General features: G+C 36.0%; 1 protein-coding gene across 1 annotated transcript; it reads right to left on the bottom strand.

The window, feature by feature from the left end:
• Nucleotides 1-11,866: 11,866 nt before the first annotated feature.
• ccr10 (chemokine (C-C motif) receptor 10) lies at nt 11,867-16,466 on the bottom strand. Its single transcript, XM_008437595.3, has 2 exons — nt 16,240-16,466; nt 11,867-13,590 (listed from the first exon to the last, which is right to left on the bottom strand). Exons 1-2 carry the CDS (start codon nt 16,418-16,420, stop codon nt 12,434-12,436), a joined length of 1,338 nt encoding a protein of 445 aa, XP_008435817.3. The 5' UTR covers nt 16,421-16,466; the 3' UTR covers nt 11,867-12,433.
• Between the last annotated feature and the right edge of the window lie 4,802 nt (nt 16,467-21,268).

Genomic DNA, 21,268 nt, shown 5'->3' with positions numbered 1-21,268 from the left:
AAGGTAGCAGTGACTTTAACTAAGAGCACAGAGCATCCTGGGTCCTAATGCCGTCAAGTTAAGGCCACACCTGATGCTTGAAACATGCCAAGCAACAACAGGAGGAGCAGGAACAAGGAAAAATGATATTTATTATGGTTTTCAACTTTTAAAATGGAGATGTTTTAATGATTTAATGTGCCGCTCAGTGTTATTAAAGGGGATATGTGAAGGAAAAAAAGCCACGATGTAGACCAGGTTTCCTCGAATACAGGCCTCGGGAACCTCGGTATCCTGTAACTTTTAGGTGTGTCACTGGTCCAACACACCTGAATCAAAAGGCTGATTCACCTCCACAGTATGCATAAAGTTTTCTAGAGTCATGTTAATGAGCTAATTGTTTCACTCAGGTGCGTTGAAGCAGAGGCGTATCTTAAACTTGCAGGACACCGGCCCTCAAAGGCCTTGATTTGAGGACCCCAGATGTAGACCGTTAACTATTTAATGTTATGATTTATAGAGCCAGTTGTCAAACCATGTAGTAAATAATTACCAGCTAAAGTTTAGAATTGAAACTAAATCCTGATATTTATTCAATAAACAGCATGATGACATTACCGACTGTTAAGTCATTAGTCAAACTTAAAATTGCACCAGATGATGCATTAAAACCAAACAATGATTTTATCATTTTTCAAAATATTTCAGCAAGTTACTTGAATAACAATTTTACAGTTTACAGCTACAATTGAAATGTAATGACATTTTAAAATGGTCCAAACACTGAATATATTTAAACTGTGACTTTGAATTTATAATTATTTTCCCTCCTTTTCAATACTTTCCAGACACAAGACGGTAAAACTACAAAGGTCTTTGTGCCAGTAACAATGTTTTTTAACAGATGATTCATAAGAACCATTAAAGAAGAGCTATTGATTACTGAGAAGTGGAAGTAGCCTATATGAAATAGGGGTACTAACTTGTAAAATAGGCTGAGAAATAAACCTAGAAATTATAAAGCAGAAGCTAAGTTCTCTACTGGCCTCAAAAATCATTAGCCTCTGTGGCTAATTGTCAGAAAATTTAATTAACCATATATAATGTTTATTAGCCACAATCCAATGTGGTTAAAATAAAAAAAAAGTATTTTTCAGCTCCCTACCTGAGGTCACTTACATGAGCTAAAAGTAACAATGAAAGTGCGCTGTGAAGCTCATTATTAATTCAAATGTGAACATATTCACTTTCATCACAGATCAAACAGGTTTTATGAATAATATGTTTCTAAATATATACTATTATAATACTTTAGTAGATTATGAAAGTAGTTTGCCCCACTTGCAAGACAAAAGAGTTTATCAAAGCTCATGAGGGATTTACAGCTTCTTTAACACACAGAGGCTACAGAGCAACAGGATCCTGAACAGAAATTGCTCATTAAAATGTTTTTATCTGTGAATGATGCAAAACTTCTCATTTCTGTGAAGCTCCACAGAAAACATTTTGAAGTAGAAAGATCCTGTGATTGTAATTCTGTAACTTAGCAGCCCAACCCTTCTGGTTTGGGTCTGAAAAGCTCCACCCTTCAAATTATCAAAGTCTAACGCCAGTCAGTGTGTATTTTTGTTTTCTTTGTCTAGAGTAGCAGTTCTCAACGTGGGCGGTACCGTCCCCCAGGGGGCTTTCAGAGGACGGCAGGGGGCGCTGGCGGACATTTTTACAAAAGGGGGGCGCTGGGATGCCTTTGGGGGGCGTTTGGCCGAAGGTAAACTTTACACCTTAAATGCACAACAATGCCAGTTTAGACTTTGAGCAACTTGGTAAAACTGTGTTGTGTAACAATAAACCATGCTTGTATCGATAGCAGCTCTTCTTCTATTCAGTGTTTGTTAGCTTCTGTTAGCTTCTTGGCACAGCTCCGTTCTCCTGCTACTGTTAGCTAAAATCACGATACCCTCACTGTGTATCCCTCTGAAAAATGAACCCATTTAAATAAAGAAATCAAGAAATCCCTCCATGGGTGAAACCGTCATTTTATAGCGTTAACACCGGTGCTGTAAGTGGTCCGGTATGAAACGGGGGTGATAGAACAACACAGCACTTTTAAATTTCAATAATCAGAATGCAGAAATTGTTTCCGTTGTTTTAAAAGGTTTATGTCAGTCTGCCTTTTCCCCATTGATACTCTTCCCGACCGCCCTGCACCTTAGGGGCTTAAAAAAAGACGTTCACATTGCGCAAAACTCTGAAACAGGAGAAGCGGAACATAAAACGGAGCGACGAACTAGATGTGAATTATGGCATAAAAACAGAGAATTCGATGCTGAACAGTGAAAAAATCAACACATGATGTGAAACACATCATGTGTTGATTAGGCGGCGCAGCAGGTGATGAGATTACTGATGATGAGCGTCAATAAACGATAAAATAAATCTAGCAACAGGAAAAAACTAAAGTGGACATAGCAATAAACCAAGAGAGGATAATACTAATCAAATGAAACTAAATGGAAATGAATGAAGAACAAAATGCAAGAATAAACTAAGAAACTAAAGTAAATACAGAGGAATAAACTGTTATGGCAAGACTTTTCGAGCAATAATTAATACAGAGACTGTATGGCAAGAACAAACAGACACTATTTCCACATAAAAGGTAAAATAATATTGTTGAAATGCTATGGGTTTGTTGAGACCGCATCTAGTACTGAGAATAAATATATCTTACAGACCATAACAGTAAAGAACTGATCACTTATTTATGTTTTTAATTAGAATTGATATATTTATTTCTTCAATATTTTTCATGTCAGTGTTAATGTCATGAGGCTGATGACTCCATGACACTTTCAATTTGACTCATTAGGATTTGATTAAGAACCAGATTTGTTCTTTGTAGTTTCTGTCCAGTAAAACTATTAATCTATAAATCAATAGACAGGTCTATAAAGATATAATCCATGTTTCTGTCTCATATTTGTATGGCATTAAAAGGACCTGAAACTTTTGTTTTTCCTCTGAAAGCTCTGGTTTGCACAATAAATGCCATGAGGGTGAAATTGTATGGATGATTCTCTGATGTCCCATTCTCCTGAAGGCAGCACAGAAACACTGAAGAGAAGAAGAGTTATGATTAATGTAGTTACAGTTCTATCCATGTTTTAATGTTGCAGAGATCAGTCCTTTGCAAATAGTTCAAAGTTTAAACTGGCATGTTGAACATGTTTTATCTGGTCATTTTGTGGAATATTTAACAACTAGAAAATGGCAAAGAATAAGAATATTGTTTCCACTCTGATTGGCTGCTGTTAGGCCTACCGATTTTAAGTTGAATGTTCATTAAATTTTTCGTAGATGCCTGTGAAAATAATTTCTATTCACATGGCTTTTTTGTTCTCTGGAAAATTATTTTTGATAATAAATACAGAAACAAGCATAAAAATCAAAACATCTACAATAGTGATGGTTATATTAATGATAAAATAATGGTCAGTGCAAAGAAGCCTGCAAATTCTTTGGTGGGGGGCGGTGAGGGACCTGGATAAAGGCTAGGGGGGTGCTGGGCCGAAAAAGGTTGAGAAACACTGGTTTAGAATCAAGGTGGAGTCTTAAAAATCAAATTAGACCTGAAAATATGAGCTAGAAAAATTATCTGCTGACTTTATTATTTTCAGTGTACAGGGAAATAAAAAATTGCCATCCCTAACACTGTCAGTCCAAAACAGTTTGATAAAAAACATACTATTCTTGGTGACTTCAAATACAAACTGCTGTTTTATTATACTTGACTGCTACAGCAAGCACATAAAAACAATCCTAATCCAAACAGAGTAAGTGGCTCTTTTCTGTGGCGCTGCTGGGGTGACTTGTTAACAATTAGCGGTTGATAACTCACACAACCACATCTCTTTGTGATCAAAGCATCCTTGCATGCTTAAATGTTTAGTCATAAAAAGAGCAGAGAACGGCCTACATTCCGTCTATTCACAGATGTGATGTCACGTGGTAAAGAGGATCGCACACTTTCAGATCGTCTCCAAGTGTTTTTTGTTTTTGTTTTTTTGATCGCACAGGCCAAGAAACAGCGATGACGTATTTCAGTTGCAGAAAGGCAGAGACTTACAGGAAGGTGGAGGATGCTTTTAGTAATTTATGAGTGCCACACAGATACGTGGCAGTTTGACCACACCTGGTCGGCAGCATGGTGACATACGGCCGGCAATGATGCTTCAACAAAACAATTTATAAAGTCTGTATTTTTAATAGACGAGCAAAAAGAACAAATACACTGTAATTAAATAAGCAAGGGGAGTTAGATTGGGTTCTTGAACAAAGTTCCTGTTTACATTCAGCTATGGTAGAGATCAGGAATAACGGCTTAGACTCCTTAATATACTTTAATTTCCAAACACAACTATGAATAGAACTTGGTGGCATCATTTAACAACTTGTAACAACCAGTATATGTGGGATATCATGTCTGAACACACACATTGGCCCTTCAGGCTGTAAAATACAACACCAGGAGACAACACTCCTGACACCTAAGAGCAGCAACCGGAGACTACACTTTACTAAGGTTAACCAAAAAAAAAAGTTGCCTGTGCTGATAAGTCTGAATTTCAGAGTTTAGGGGGCCAAAGTGGCCCAAGTCACATGAATGCATGGATCGATCTGCCCTTGTATCATACTGATCATCTCAAAATGGGCTACGAAATAGTTTCAGTTCTGAGGTGGTGCTGAAGGCAAAAGTCATTCATTTAGTCATTGAAGAATCGTAGTCATATACAAAGAAGGCAGTAAGATATTAGTGACTATCCAAACAGCGTATTGTAATCCTCACTGAAGCCTTTTTTTAAATCAAGCATTCGGTGAGCTACAGTCACTGACATTAAATACTTTTGAAACAAGTTTGCGTAAAGTACAGGATGCTTTTCATTTTTACTTTTGTGATGCAAATTTTATTTGAGCTTCACTCAATCCTGTGAAGGCGTCAAAGCGTTAACAATGGAACTGAGAATGAAAGGCCTTCTGAGCTAAGAATGCACTGGAGCAGCTCAGAACTAAAATCCACATGTAGTACAACTAAAAATCAGAACCCGTAGCACAACATGCAGGTCTCTTCTTTTTGTTCATTTACATTTTTTTTTAGAAACATTTACTAAATAATAGTGTCTCATTAGTGTTTTTGCAAAGACTTTCCAGCAGAAATAAACTGCTTTTCTGAAACGTATGTATTTAAAGTATTATGAATAAGTCTGCTTTAAAGACAGACCCCAGCATTGAATCTGAAAGATTAGCATAAGGTTTCTGTATTTTAACAGCTAACCTTCACTGTGAAACAAGAAGCAAAGTTCCAAGTTCAGAAAATGATTGACAAGAACAAGTTTACACTTATCTTGCAAAGTCAAAGAAACATTTGACATGAAGTTGTTAAACTTACCTGATGTTTCCAGGACAAGATATAAATCATTACATTATTTACCATTAGTGAAGTGAGGTAATTTTTAGTGAGCCTAAACAGTGATTCAAGACTCTGCCAGATTATGTAGTGAGAAAGTAGAAAGTACCAAGGACCACATTGACCTCTAGTGGTCATGCTTTAATATTACTAAAGAATTGTGGCTTTGTCGTACATGAGAAAAAAAAACAGGTAATGTAAATGTTACCTGCTCTCTTACAAACGAGAGTTGAAGCTGCCGTCATGAGCCACACTCGCAGTTTACTGGAACATTTCTTTCTCTCAGGACAGTCACATTGACGAGGACCGGAAACTGCTCATTTTAATATCAATCAAATCCAAAGATTCACACTGCGCCCACATAAAAATGGATTTTTCAGGATCCTAACAAGTAAAAGAAAGATGTGTGCCTGACTGCTAACAAGTATCATCAGTGGATGACGCTTGTGAACAGTGTCGGGTTCTCGCAGTTAAGTCCAAAATGATTCGATGATTAAAACTGAATATCACGTAATAAACAAGTTTGCTTCTGACAGAAAATGAGATCAACATATCATGAAGAATAAAACGATGTATGAGGACTATCAATTTTGAAAAATCTATATATTTTTCTACCTTGTAATTTCTTTACTTTTCTCAATATTGGCCTTGTAGCATTTAAACAGGACTTTTGTCATTAATGTTTTTTACTGCTTTTCTGTTTTCTAAATGAAAATGCTTACACAGCTGTCCTTCCCGCTCAAATGCCAAGTTACAGAATGTCTTCAGTGTGTATTGTTTTCAGAAGGCATTTAAAAGCTGATAAGGTACTGTTTTTTTAGCAACTTAGTGATAAAGTAGTTGCATTTTGTAAAAAAAAAGCATCAGTAAAGAATGACGCATAGTAATGTGCTGAATGTGTGTCCACAGATACCATCATAAAATCTTAGCAGTAATCACACAGGAACCAAGATAAAGAGGAGGCTCACGAGACACAGACGTGTCTGAAGAGAGATGCCGCAGTGTTAAAACCACCCGCGCCTCGTATCAAAGTGTGTCTGAAAAGAGAAAATAAGATATTGTTGTCGCCTCAAAAACGTTACCAGTAAACAAATAGGTATGCCTTCAAGTGTAACTGGTGGCTGTGCAGCGCTAACTTAAAGCTGAATGTGTCAAAAGCTGGCCTGGTTTCATAGACGACCAGGGAGATTTAACAAGCATGCGATGACGGGAGAGGCAGTGTGTGGGTCTGTTTAGTGCTACTTGTGCATTCTGTGATGTTTTGTCACCTTCTCTTCAGAAGTATGAGGTGGGTCTATTATGGGCAAGCAAATGTTTTGCACAAAATTTTGGTTTGAGGTTTGAAAAAGTTGGTGTGGACACGTTTCAGGAACTTTATCTAGGTCATGCCACTTTACCTTTTGTTAACAAACACAATGCATGTGAGTGACGGGAAGTAAGAGACGCATTTTATGTACTTTTAAAAATTAAAACATTTATGAATACAACACTTGAATGTCTCGAATGAGAGTTTAATGCTTTGTATAGTTTTAACATTGATATGTGTGAGAGAATAAAACTATAGTTTTGGCTTAATCTGAAAAGTTAAATAATACATCCAAATGTTAAACATACAGTAAAAGACATGAGAGAAAAAGCAGCTGTTCTTTAATACATGGTTTATTCTCATGATTCTGATCATTTTCTATACATTTAGCCCAGCTTAGTGAAAAATAATTAGTGAAGTTTCAAGAAAATAGTCATTTCAGATTTTCTTTTACAAATCCCTTTTAGTATAGATTAATCTGTTACAAAGATTAAAGCACTTTAAGGACAAACTTGAAATTGACCTTGCAAAATCATTGTTTTAGGTATTCTCTTCAAAACTGACTTTCAAGGAAAGCAAACAGGAATGTGAAATATGAAAAGAAGCAACTATATTCTTCTGTTCACAGTGGACAGAAGGACACGCTTAGGAAGTTTGATCACTATTTTGTAAATTTCAACAAACTGTAAATTTGTGTTTTCAAGTTAATCTGGCTTCTCCTGTATTATTTGTCAAGGGAAATCATTAATGCATCCAATTACTCATAATAAGACAAAGTTATGCTTTGAAAAGTAAATAAATATGTAACACATTTTTTTAAAAGTACAGTGCTAATGAGTACATGACATCCAGATCAAAACAGTGAAAAAACAGAAGTCGTACGTTACTGAATGGTTCCCTTAGAAAAGAAAAAAATGTGCAGAGCACCAGATGGCCTCAAATGGTGAAAGAACAGATAGTTTAAAAAAATTAAAGATTCAGAAACTATTCAAATTTCAGTCTGCTGCACAGATAAAGGGTTAGTCAAAACAGCTTAAAGAAAACTAATCAAAATGTTTTCCTTCAGAGTTTCTACTGTGTTAATATTTGCATTTCCTTAGCTGCAATTTCAACAAAAAACTTTGGCAAATACTGCATGCTTCATTTCATATAGAAATATTGATACATTCTGGAAAACTTCAACCATTTTTAAAGTCAGTCATGTAAGGTCCCAAAAAAACATTGTGACAGCATGCGCAGACATTCAGTTCCTTGACTCAAACACATAAAAACCTGCTGGTGCTTTTCATGATTTCAAAATTGCTTGTGGTCATAGTTGCGACATTTTAACGTGACATTTTTTCTTGTCATCTCATGGCTGCTAGCACGGCTCGTGGCTGGTGAACTACCATGACCAAACTTAGCTGTCGTCTCTGTTTTTGTGTTATGTGACTCACTGTAGTCTAAAACCACACAGCTTTGAGGTAAAAAGATTTCAAAAGCGACAAGTTTTTAAACTCCAGCAAAGTAGCGCTGCACGCTTCAGTCGCTCTCACAAACAGTTCCGATTTCTCACAATTTAATACGTAGAATTAATGAAGAGAGCATCGACTACTGTTAATGATTCATTTTAATTATAGTTAATATTTCAGGTGACATGTTTTAATGCAAATCACAAATTGGACTTCGCAGCAAAAATCGTCTCGTTTTAGGCGTGGCAAACTTCTTAAGAAGTGCAGAAACCATTCCTATTGTGTTTCAATGTGGGAAAAGGACAGGGTGAATGTGGTGGAGAACGACAGATGTTTAAGCTTTCACTAACAACAGCACCACTACACTACTACGATGTCTTTGCAGGCTAATTTCAGGTTCAGTTTTCAGTATCACAAATCCGTTTCACTTCTTATATGGGTCTATTATTGTGGTAACTTACAATGGAAAGATGACAGAGATCAGCAGTGTCTCTTGGACAAACAGCACCCTTAGGGGAAGGGGGCTCCAACACTATTCTGAAATCATTTTGTAATTTAGGAATTGCCCATGCAACTACAGAATGTAACTTTATTTAAAAATATACAGCATCAACAACATTTGTTATCACAACCATGATTATGATATGATTTCAATGCTAAAATGTTATCGCTGTACCTTTAACTCACACTAAAAAGAGAAAAAAACTAGATCTTAAAATGAAAAGAGGCTTAGAGGTTCTCTTTTCAACACAATATTTTATATTGGTTATGGTGTATTAATATATTATTGGCTGTTATACCATATATTTTGTATTCTACAAAATAAATGTAACTTAAGAATTTATAACAATTTCTTTTACTTTTTTAAAGTTTCTCAGAGAGTATTGGGCAAAATGTGCTAAAAGTACTATATTACAGTTTGGACTTAGTCTGATACACAATGTTTATCACAATATTTAGAATTTGTGCTTCGGTTCTATAAAAATGTTAAAATCTTTAAAGCAGCTGTAAACAGCGAGCGGTGATCTAAACCCTTTCTCCGAAACAGGACAAAAACTAATTTTGCAGCTTTTTTTCCCCACATGACAAGTGAACAAGTGACTTTGCGAAACAAATTTGCAGTTTGGCAGCTAATTATGAAAAAAAAAAAAAAAAAAAAAAACTTACAACATATCTTGCAAATGTATCAACAAAACTTGCCAAGAAAAACTCCCCCGACCAACAATAATCAACAGCAGATAATCAACAGTGAGAAGACAGCCAAATGTGCACAAAAAAAACTGTTGACACAGCAGAACTGCATCTAAATGAAGCCAACTACATCAAACCAATGTTCAGTCACTATAAATTTAAAGAGAAGCCATTTAAATATATGCCCAGTTTTGTTTGTCTGAAATAAATGCATTAAAAGCTCTGTTCAATAATTACTATATATAGCATTGTGATTCATGTAACAGCAAATATTGCTCCACCATGACCTGCTTTTCTTTTTTTATATAAAACATTACTGTGCATACACATGCAATATTCCTTTTGTTCTGCATTTTATTTCCTCTAAAAGTTTACATATTCATCCTTAATGTCTGTAAGCTGTGACTAGATAAAAACCAGTCAAGTTCCGTGTTTGTGAGCACAAACTTGACCAAAGAACCTGATTTTATCAATATTTTTAATAAACTTCTTGGTTGGATGAAAAATACACTCAACCAATACTAAGTTGACTAGTGGTAGGAACAGCGCTGTGCTTATCTGTATAAGGCTGTATTTCTAATAACATGCTCCAGCTAATTTAAGAGGTCTGATTTTTCCATACACTGATTGTAGATTTAAATAAAATACTTTATATAAATTGGCGTCCTAAACTTCACCCTGTTATACTACATCTCAGATTAAATCAGAATGCATGGAGCTAAATTTGAATGTGTATTTATGATTGTAGCATATATATATATATATATATATATATATATATATATATATATATATATATATATTTGTGTAAATAAATGCTTTAAAATGCACTGAGATAACATTTGCTATGTTACTGAATTTGTTCGCGCTACATTAATAAAAAAAAAAAGTTGCAGATGCTTTCCATGTAAGCATTTAGCACAGGCCAGTAATACTCAACATCAAAACAATCTTTGCACGACATTCAGATGAAACAATAGCATTTTCAGTCAAGACGTTTTCAGCTCAATCGCAGTCAGAAACTGCAGCAGAGGTCAGTCATACTAACTAATTCCACAACTACTCTCTGTGCCACAAACGTTGAGTCATCTAGAAGTTTTCAGAACTGGTCTATTTTATTTGCATTAACATTTAACATCGTCCCACTCATTTCCTGTTTGAAAGATAAAGGCCAAATTGTATAATTTATTCTGCTATGAAAACCCATTTCTATCTGTCAAATCTTTCATCAGAAATTGATCAGAATTTATTTAAATTTAGCTATCTAAATAAAATTTTTTGACTTTCCGATTTTGTAATGTGGGGTGACTTTTAGTGACAACCGATACCATGTAAATGAAATGAATTAAACCTTTATCTTACATAGGGTTTGTAAAAAAAACAAAAAACAAACAAAAAACACTTAAATCCCCTTAAATTGTTTTTTTTTTTTTAAACATAAAAGTTTACACCAGTGGGCTCCATAAACACCACATCTCAACCCAATTCATTTGTGCCTTTTTTGTTTAGTTTCGGTTGATTTGTTCTTCAGCTTTTTCGAAAAGGATGAAAAAAAAGATACCCTCCTCTGTGAAACATTTCATAACAAATGTTTTGGATTGAGAATATTTAGGATTATTTATTTGAGACATAAAAATACTTTATAACAAACTGATTTGCAATAGCTGAAGAACATGAGTGCAAAATTATTTACTGACGCAAAATAGAAGTAGCAGAGGACACAACGGCAACACGCTTTAATAAAATGGAGATACAAATTAATAAGAGAATGAACTGAGGGTGGCTGTAGCTCAGTGCGTAGTTGTCAATTTGCTTCCAAGTTGCTTACTGAATTGCGGATCTTCGTGTACTGGTGAGGGTGAATGGGTAATTGTGGGTTTAGTATAAAACAATTTGGGTGGCTGGAATGACTAGAGCAGAGCTGCATAAACTCAATCTATTTATCGCTGCCCTGGACCATCATAACCAAGTTGTAGGTTATAAAAAGCCAGGTCTCTATGAATGTGGCTTGTCAGTTGTTGTACACTTCAAATGTACAACTAAACTAGTTTAGTTTTGTCTTGCATCATAGCAATCCATTTACTATTGAAATCCATTCAAAAATATGAGGAAATATGAGGAAATAGTAACTTAATAGTAATTCAAAAAAAATGGCAACCGTTTATGTAAAAGCTGCTTTATGTATAAAATCAGAAAGTTAGCAAAAAGATGACTGTAGTTATTCCAGAATATAAAATGTAATTAAATTATAAGAAAGTTGATAAGCTTCTATGTTGAGACAACTGCTGTAAGTTTAGATAGAGTCTGACTTTGAACCACAATATACAACTTTTACTGCACCAAGCCAAAATGGCCAAGATTACAATGAATTTGCTGAAAAATCAGAATTTTTATTTTCAGGTGAATATTTATTATCCTCAGCAGAGACTGATAAAAAAGAAAACAGGCAACAAAGAAGAGGTGATATATCACTGGTTTATTTGAATTTCAACAATAAGGCATTTAATGGTTCTTCATAGAAAACAGGACAAACTTTGTACAAAAAAAAACGATGTATAATGCAATAAGTTACAAAAATTGAAAGCAAAGCCAAAAATAAAACATTTACAGATTGAACAAATCACAAGGCTGCAGTGAATTTCTATACAATAAAGCAAAAGGTTATTTTCTAATACTTGGGTATTAAAATGTAAACTGGATAAAATGGGTGTATAAAAATTAAATGCTCTTTTTTTTTTTTTTTTTTTTTTTTAGAAACCAACATCTGTGTCCTTATGCTGAGTGGAAAAATCTGTACAATATATTAGCTTTTATAAGAAGCTCCTTCTTGACACATGAGACTGGAGTTTAAAGATCTAAAAGCAACTGATAAGATCTGCTTTGTTGTGACGCAGTCAGCTGCAGATGCTTAAAGTCGTGCTGCCAGAAACCAATACAGAAATTGAGGAGAGGATCCAATGACTTCTAAACTGATTTCTAATGTCCGTTCATTATGCTACATGACATGTTAAAGGCAAATACACTTATGTTCTACTTTCGAGATTATTCGCTTGTTGGAAACTGAAACTTGAGAGAGGTTAATCCATCCCTACTGGAGTAATTGCGATCAGGTGATGTTGGGGAGACAACCGAGAGGACAGTGAGAGCAGGAGAAGAAGCAGAGATTGATGTGGAGTGGACACTGTGCAGCTTCAGCTGCAGTCCACATGGGCAGCCAGAGTTATGCATGAGCTGCAGTACGTCTTTGCGAAAACGTACGCCAACCAGTGCATACAGGATGGGGTTGAGGCAACAACGTGTGTATGCCAGAGTGCAGGTGATGTACACCCCCATCAGATCGCAGAATTGCCCCGCTATTTCCCGAGACAAAACCACCGTGTATGGAAGCTGGAAGATCAGGAAAACCAGCACCAGGGCAACCATGAGCTTTAGCGTGCGCTGCCGGTGCCACTGCTTCCCACGGCGATGCCCGTGGCCTTCCCACAGAACCACACCTATGGAAGTGTAGCATACCACCATGGTGAAAAAAGACACACAGAAGACGGCAATGATGGCTCCATTGGTGGCCATCTTGACGTGCCCACTCTTTTGCATGACACAGTATGCCTTGTTATTAAACTTAGAAACCCCAGAGTAGAGGATTTCAGGCAAGCTCAAGAGAATGGCAACGATCCAGACAACTACAGCAGCAACTTTCCCCGCCGTTAGTATCTGGCTGCGCAGTCGTAGCATCTGTTGGGCTCGTGCCACAACCATGTAGCGATCAATGCTGATGCAGCCGAGCAGCAGCAGTCCGCTGTACGTATTGATGGCATAGCATGCACGCATCACATTGCAGAGGGCGTCAGGGAAAATCCAACCCAAGTGAGTGTAGGATGCCTGCAAAGGGAGAGTGAGGAGCAGGGGGAGATCAGCCAGCGCTAGGTGGAAGAGAAACACATCGGTCATGGAACGAAGCCGGAGCCGTCGGTAGAGAGCAAAGGTGGCGATCACCAGACAATTTCCCAGAACTCCCACGAAGAAAATCAGGCAAAAGGCGCATGTCTGAAACATTAGGATGACATACTCCTCATTTGTACTGAGGCCACAAACGTCGGTGTTATTGTCGTAGTCGTAGTCATATGCGTTTTTGCTGACGTTTTCCAAGCAGTTTATAAATTCACTGTCGTTGAAAACATTGCAATGGGAGTAGTCCATCTCTGTGGGGAAACAGAAAGAAAACATGTAAATTCCTTGTGCAGTGAAGTTTGGTGACTAAAACACAATCACATCCTTAACTGAAAACTCAAAGTAAAAGAAACATATCGTCTAACCAGAGTACATTCAGTTGTTTATCCTATATTTGTTCCTTTTGCTATTTAATTGGTAGGACTTGAATTTGAAAAAATAAGCTTAACTGGAACCATTTAAAAATTTTGTGTGTAGTTGGTAAAGCTAAGCTGAACCCCAGAACCTCCTGCACATTTAAACCATTAGCTTTTTGATCAGCCAGTGGTGAATATTGTGAGTCATTTCAGATTTGTGCAAAATGCCATGCCACAACTAAATTGCGTGAGGACGTATTATTGTTCTATCGCACGACAAGTTCCAATTTACATGAAGCCTGGATTCATTTTGAGAAGAGTTCTGCCCACTCCGTCAAGAGATCAGGAAATACAAACTGGTACAAGCAGACTAAAAGTCAAGGAGCTGCAGCTCTGCTGTTCAGTTTGAGTAAGCAGCAGAGACACTTTAGTCATACTGAAGCGTGTTGCGTGACACTGGCATCAGGTCGTTGGCACAGGGGAAATCGTGGGTAGCTAGACGGTCGACAGATCAGTCAGTGTCGCGTGCTAAGAGCCTTTATAGGCAGTTTTCACAATCACTTTTTTTTCATTTCATGTTTCACTGCACCACTCTGCTAGCAATGAGGCAGATAACAGTGTTAAATTGTCCTCTTTACTTGTAAGAATACATTTCATTACTAAGAGATCAAGTCTGTGTTATGGAGGTTTTCTGAAAAGGTAAGCGGAACATTTCTTTCTGGGTCGGTTTGTGTCTGGTAATTTGAATGTATTATCTGCTCGAAATGATTTCTAAGGTTTCTTAAATAATCAGAAATAAGTTAAATGTTACATTGAAATTAATTCTGCCCAAGTTCTGCTTTTAAAAATCGGAAATGAGTGGAAAACATTAGTTGTGTTGCAAATTTTAAAAAAAGGAATGAAATACAATCTGTGTACAGGTTAGAGGACTAATAAAAATGGTCAAAAGGAGAAAATGAATCTGAATTATATGTCTTCCAAAACCATCAAATGCGAACTTATTGTATTTTTGTCACATCCGCAATGCAAAGCAGTAACTTTATGTAATTAAAAAAAAAAATTCTGAAATGAATTCTTCAAATCTCACAAGATATTCTTAAATATGCAGTCCAAATACTCTAAAATAGTAAAATAGCAACGTAGAATATCAGGGGTTTTCCATCCAATCTACACTCCAACTCTGAATGCACCGACAACGTACCTATGTTGTCATACGACAACGTACAAGAATGACAAATTTGTCATTCTTGAGAAACTGAAATTTACCAAAAAACCCCTGCTTCATTTCATATTTTTGTTCATTTATTAAAGTGATAGCACTTTATGTTGCATGCCACCAAATGTCCTTCCTCTCCCGCTCTGAGTCATCAGCTACTTCACTTTGCTTTTGATGTTTTCCAGATTTTAGTGTATTTCTCAGTTGGTACTAAATCTACTCCAAAGACGAGTCAAGTTTTTTATTTTACTTTTTTAAACGTGCTCAGTAATACTAACAAAATGTTATAATTGAAATTTAAAAATCTACATTTAAAAACTTGCTGCTTTAACGGTATAAGATAGCCGGTTGAATCATGACTCTGCTTAATAGACCACATATTTGTCGGAAGAACTATCGCACATCTCTTCTAGCTTTCCAAAATAATCATAAAATCAAATTTAACTTCTTAACTTTTATCTTAATTAAATTGAACAAATCCAGAATTTTGTACAATTTTATTGTATTTAAAAGCAATAAAATTGTTTTCTTTAATTTTTGAAAATACAAAGCTAAAGAAAAAAAATAACATTAATAATAAGTGTTTTACACATGAAAACTCTGGCTTTAGAAATGTGTAGTTTGGATTTGGAATCGTTCTCAATTTTTAACAAATGATTGTCGGTGGGTTCTTTATTTAGCGGCCTGATGTTACACACTTCACTGTAAAATATTCAACAAAGCATAGCAATATCAGGAAAACCAGCACCTTTTAAATAAAGCTGAAAGTGAGATTGTTCCCCCACTGACTAAGGGATGTCGCCAAGTTTGAGTGGGCAGCAGTTATTATTTCAGTCATTTTTTTTTGCAGCTGCGTGTAACGAGTGTGTCATGTTTCTGTTCAGGAATGCCACCGCAACTTAATTGATTTCTAGCTTTTTTTGCTTTTTAAAAAAAGTATCCATATCTCAGATTTCCTTCTGAATTGCACACACATAGCATTTTAATGTGAAAAGAAATGGGAACATAAAAAAACTCCCAAAACAAATCACATGAATGAGTCATGAGTGAGCTAAGATTGTGATGAACCTCAATCAGACATCCTGAAAGTTTACGGTTGGTGGATTTATAGTGGCAGTAAAACTAGTAAATGTTTCATTTAAATCAACTGCTGGGGCTCAACGTACTATGCAGGTTGATAAATAAATAAGTAAGTAAAAAAATAACATAGATATTACTTTACTAAATCCAGCATTTTGCTTTGGTCGCTATAAATATCTTCCTGCTTAAAAGCAATCACTTTTCAGTCTACATTAAAACGTCCACTTTCCACAATTGAACGTACGTACCTGTGATGTTTGAGGTGTTGAGCATGTCCCAGGTCGTTTTCCTGTTCCTGCACCAAGAGCTCTGAGGAGCTCGCACTCTTAAAAACAAGGCTGTGGGCTTAACCTCAGCTACCACGAGCCAATAAAACCAGCTCTGCGTTTTGTTGACCTTTGTATACCCCTGCATCGACGATGCCAACATGCAGAAGTCCTGCCTTCTTTTTTGATGACAGTTTACATCAGTCAAACAGTTTTACAGTCAAACTCTCTTGTAAATGTATCTTTAGCCAGCAATGCTAGAATAAAAGTGAAAACCATCAGATAAAGACCTACAAAACCACAATTGGATGTGACTGACTGCAAAAAAATTGCAAAAAAACAAAGTAACTGCAGTCGAGAGTGCCCACTGAAACTGAGCTTGAGAAAACTCAGCATGAAGATGATTTACTAAAGTTCATGCAGTAAGTTCAGCTGGCGGACAAAAGGTGCCATCACACTGGGTGTGACTGCCAACTTGGACATGACCCGGTTCATAACCTCTCTCTCACTTCTGAGGTTATGATCGTTAGGGAGTCGACCCTCTTTCACCTTTAAAGGCTTCTCGTGCCTCTGAGTGTCCGTTGTACACAAGCTGCTCGGACCTCAAGTTCACACTCCTATTCATAGCATTAAGCTGAACAACTGCCTTCCGTAACTAGATGAGAAGTCTTCACTGCAGCCTCTTAGGGTGAAATTATACGTTAATGTTTTACACAGTTTACCAAAAAAAAAAAAAGGGAAAATGAACAGAAGAACCGGAAAAGGATGAAGTGATTTCTCACAAAAATGTGAATGAATTTTTGGTTTCCTTGCTGTCCGTAAGAAATGAATTATCTACACTGGGAAAAGAGTGGCACCGTCGTCTGACTGGACGTATCGTCACTGTCAACACAAGGAGCCCACGCAAACATACAAATTTGGACTGCATGTGCCCATCTTTAGTCAGGCACTCAAAAGTTACAAGACAGACACAAGACCGTCACGAACTGGAAGATAAACTGAAGTTTCAATATGTGACACTTTGCACATTAAGGTGTATTTATAAGAGTTTAGTGTCAGACTAGCAAAAGTAACACATATTACAAAATGTGAGTATGAAAAGTTCGGTTTTTACAGATAAAAATCGCTCTTGCATTTTGCTTCAACTCATATTATCGTTGAAAAAGGAATCCGAGCTGGAGAGCGCTGTGTTGGAAGCATCATGCCTACTGAGTATAAACTCAGCCTGCTGGGCTCTGCAGCATGCAACTTTCCAAACCACTTGATGTTTCTTTTTGCTAAAAATAGCACTTAATTATCTGGTCTAATAAATGCAATGGCAGCCTAAAATATTGAGATGGTCAAGACCTAGGGAATCATTTTCTAAAGCACTGCAAGAACGAAGCAAAAAGTTATAGTTTGCTCATTCTTGTCGGATGAGAAGCTTTTATGACTCAGACATTTTCACTGCTGTAATTGTGTAGAGAGTTATTGAAATTGGTGTCTGTCGTGACATCAAAACCAGAAAATTTTAAACATGTCAACATATGTTAAACAAGCTCTACAGTAAACGACAAACGTGATTAAAAAGTTGCTTAAAATTTAGCCCAAATCAATAATTCAGAGACCAAAAATCCCCTCTTAGCATTGTGGGGTTGTCAGATTTTTGCATCAGATCAAAAAGCATGAAATAAGTCTATAGTACATTTACAGCCAGTGTTTCGGTGCAAATCAGGCATCTAGGTGCTGCAGAGACGATCACAAGCAAACACCAGACCACACTGGCTTGTTTCCAGACCATGAGAAAAGTGCACAATGCGCCGGTTTGCTGCGCTTTTGCTCATGGGAACTTTGGCACGCTTGACAGCTGTGCTCAGATGTTGACGATCCTTGATCCACATTGCGGTTGACATCTGATTTTATACTTGTTTGTGTGTGTGGTAAATGCAAACTGGTGTGAAACTGGTGACCTAAACTTCAACCTGTGTATGCCACTTGGGCTCAACTGTCAACACCCAATAAAAATGCAAATCAAGAACTGTAAATGTTTAATATTTTAAGGTTTCAACAATGTGAACTGATCTTCCGTATTACTGAAATATACCTGTTTCTGTGTTTTGCAGAATTTCAGCCCTGGGTTCATTTAGCTGTCATGAGAACACCAGTGTCCTGATGGATGCATTGACTAACATATAAGCATTTTGAGAATGGGAGATAAAAAGGAAAAAAAAAGCATTTATCCACAATGTATTTTCCTACTAAAAAAAGTTTTGAAAATTGCAAAGAAAGTATGTTTTACTTTTGAAATTGAAAACTAAGTATGATCTGTAGGTGATAACTGTAAGTTTGTAAGGAAATGTTTTGCTTGTGTCACAATACCCACCATTTTTTCATGGCAAAAATCTTTGGTAATTTGTAAAGCTTTTAATGGTTTGAGTTTGAGTAACAAACAATGATCGAAGCTGGACTAAAATATTGTGGGGAGGGGGGGGAAAGGATTACCTCTGTGGCAGAGCAAACGTGGACTGATTTTAAAACACTATTGTTGGCAACATTCTCAATAAATTACCATTTTATTGAGATGATTAATAAGTGATGCCCCAGTCAGTATTTTAAACTAGTTGAGTGCCGAAAAATGAAATGTTTATCAGGGGACTTACTACCTCGATCAAGAAATATGCTGCATATGTTTTGGTTTTATTTCATATAATTAATGTTTATTTTATTTGCACGTTGAACTTGGTGAACTAAAAAATGGTGCAAAAAACGAGGTTGGATGTTTTACGGCCAAGAGGAAGTATAATCCGAGTCAGCAGGTCACACCTCAAAGAAATCCGGAAATCAGTATCTGCCAGTAAAAGAAATCTCCTTGGTGCATCTGCAGGAACTGCTGATGAATGCCAGATAACATCAGTCATATCCCTTACCTCAAATTACCTCACATTAATATAATAACAAAAAATAAAAATTTTTAAAATAAATTGTTGATATTATTATTATCTTGTTTTTGTCATAATGCTCAACTATTATACTTACCTGGTTCTGGGTCTTGATTTCTTTTTTGTTTTGCAAAATTTCAAATGAGAACTCAAGTCACAAGTAAATATTGTTTAAATTGTTCAAGCTGCAAAATCTCTCCTCTTTTTATTTTATTTATTTTTTTGCTTAAGTCAGTAACTTCCTCGATTGTCTTGTTTGTTTGCAGACATCACTCTCAGGTTGCATTAAACATCCGGATTGGAACGCAAGTGGAACGCAAGATCAGAAGTCCCCGTGAAGTAAAGCTGTTTTCTTTTCAGTATTATAAGCACGCTTTTGTTGATGCAGCATTTTAGCTGTAAGAAGAAATGGTATTTTACACTGTCATTTAGTAAATAACAACTGAATCTTCTTTTATCGTGCCTGTTAAAGCGTGACTGAAACTGACTAAACCTGAAAGTCTGTTATATTTTCATAAAGGGTAGTTCTCCAAATGAGCTTCACATTAAAAAAAAAAAAAAAAAAAATTAAGTAATTTTACATTTTTTTAATTATAGTTATACTTTGCAGACATAATTTGTTTAAAATATATTATTTGTATCTTCATCAAATTACAAAAAATAAACATAGTTTTGCTGTTTTTAATACTTGGTCCTATATTGAGCTAATATTGAGCTAATAATATGAATAACATAATCACATTTCAACCATGGTGCTAATGATGCATGAGATCATATCAAATGTCAAGCTATGCTTATGCATAACAAGAAGGGAAATGGCAGCAAATAAAGAATGCAATGACGCATTGTAAACAACAACTTGTTTGTAAAGGACAGATTTAGCTTATGAGCTACTGCTGTGTGAACAAGCACATCAAACAAAAGCTTATTTTTAAATTTGAGGACTGCAAGAGATATTTTACCACTGCATAACGTGTCCTTGAAATTATGTTAGACGTCTGTTCGACTCATTACCAGATAATATGTAAGCTGATTTAAATATATTATTTACAGAAAAGAAAAACTTAATAATGGCTGCATCCTGATCCAAAAAGGTTACAGATCTTCTCAGCTGTTTACTTTTCTCCTTACAGCTGAATTCTAGAATTAAATAATAAAGAAAAAAAAAATATTTCCTGCTCTTATAAACAAAGGTGCTTCAACTCTACACTAATTGGTCTTTTTAATAAAGTAACTGCCTTCTCTTTCTAAGGACGTCATCTGTAGTAAAGAAAAAAAAAAACAAATGTTCTTGGGAGCTTTTTTGTCGTTCCGCACCCTTTAGTCGAAAGCAACTGTAAGCAGACTCTACCTACGGGCATTAGTCAGTGCAGTTGTGAAACAGGAAAGGCAGCAGTTGTGAAACTGTGAGGGGAGAAGGCCTCTGGTCAGGAACAAAGGAAACAAACATAAGAGTTTCATACAAATGGGCGAATTTCTGCTTCGCATCTGCTCATTTTCACCACTAGAGGGATGATTTATAAACATTTAGTTTCACCACAGTCTGAGAGTCAACAGCGGATACTTATGTATTTTGAGCAAGGAACCTGCCACTAAAAAACATTCTTCCACTATAAGAGTCCAAACTATAACTTAACTTAAAAAAATAGAAAAAAAAAGACCTGTCTAAAATTTAAAGAAAATGTCAATGTAATTTTCTCTTTCAAATAAAAAATAAAATAAATAAAAAAATTTTACTTGTATTGAAGTTTTTATATTCCAGCTCTACAACAGACCTTTTTGCCCAGTTACAAAAGCCCTGCGTTCAGCACGCAACATGTGTTTTCTTTTTGACAGTCGTTTCAAACGCTAACAACTTAGTCACGACAGGTCTATGTGTCAGTGTGTCTATACATTTGCAGAGGAGTGGTGGTTTATTTGATGTGTTGACAGACTGCAGACAGTTGTTTCTCCACTTCGAATTGGGTGCTATGAGTCAATCTGACTATCTCATACAATGTGGTAGTTTTTTTTGTTGTTGTTTTCAAGGTGGTGATTTTACATAGAACTCTGACTACTGTATAGCTGAAAAAAAACACAAAAAACACCGTCTG

Source organism: Poecilia reticulata, chromosome 19 (genome assembly GCF_904066995.2).
Source record: "Poecilia reticulata chromosome 19, P_reticulata-male-v2, whole genome shotgun sequence".
Classification (NCBI taxonomy): Eukaryota; Metazoa; Chordata; class Actinopteri; order Cyprinodontiformes; family Poeciliidae; genus Poecilia; species Poecilia reticulata.
The sequence above is the reverse complement of the archived record's forward strand: the minus strand, read 5'-3'. Positions and strand labels throughout refer to the sequence as shown.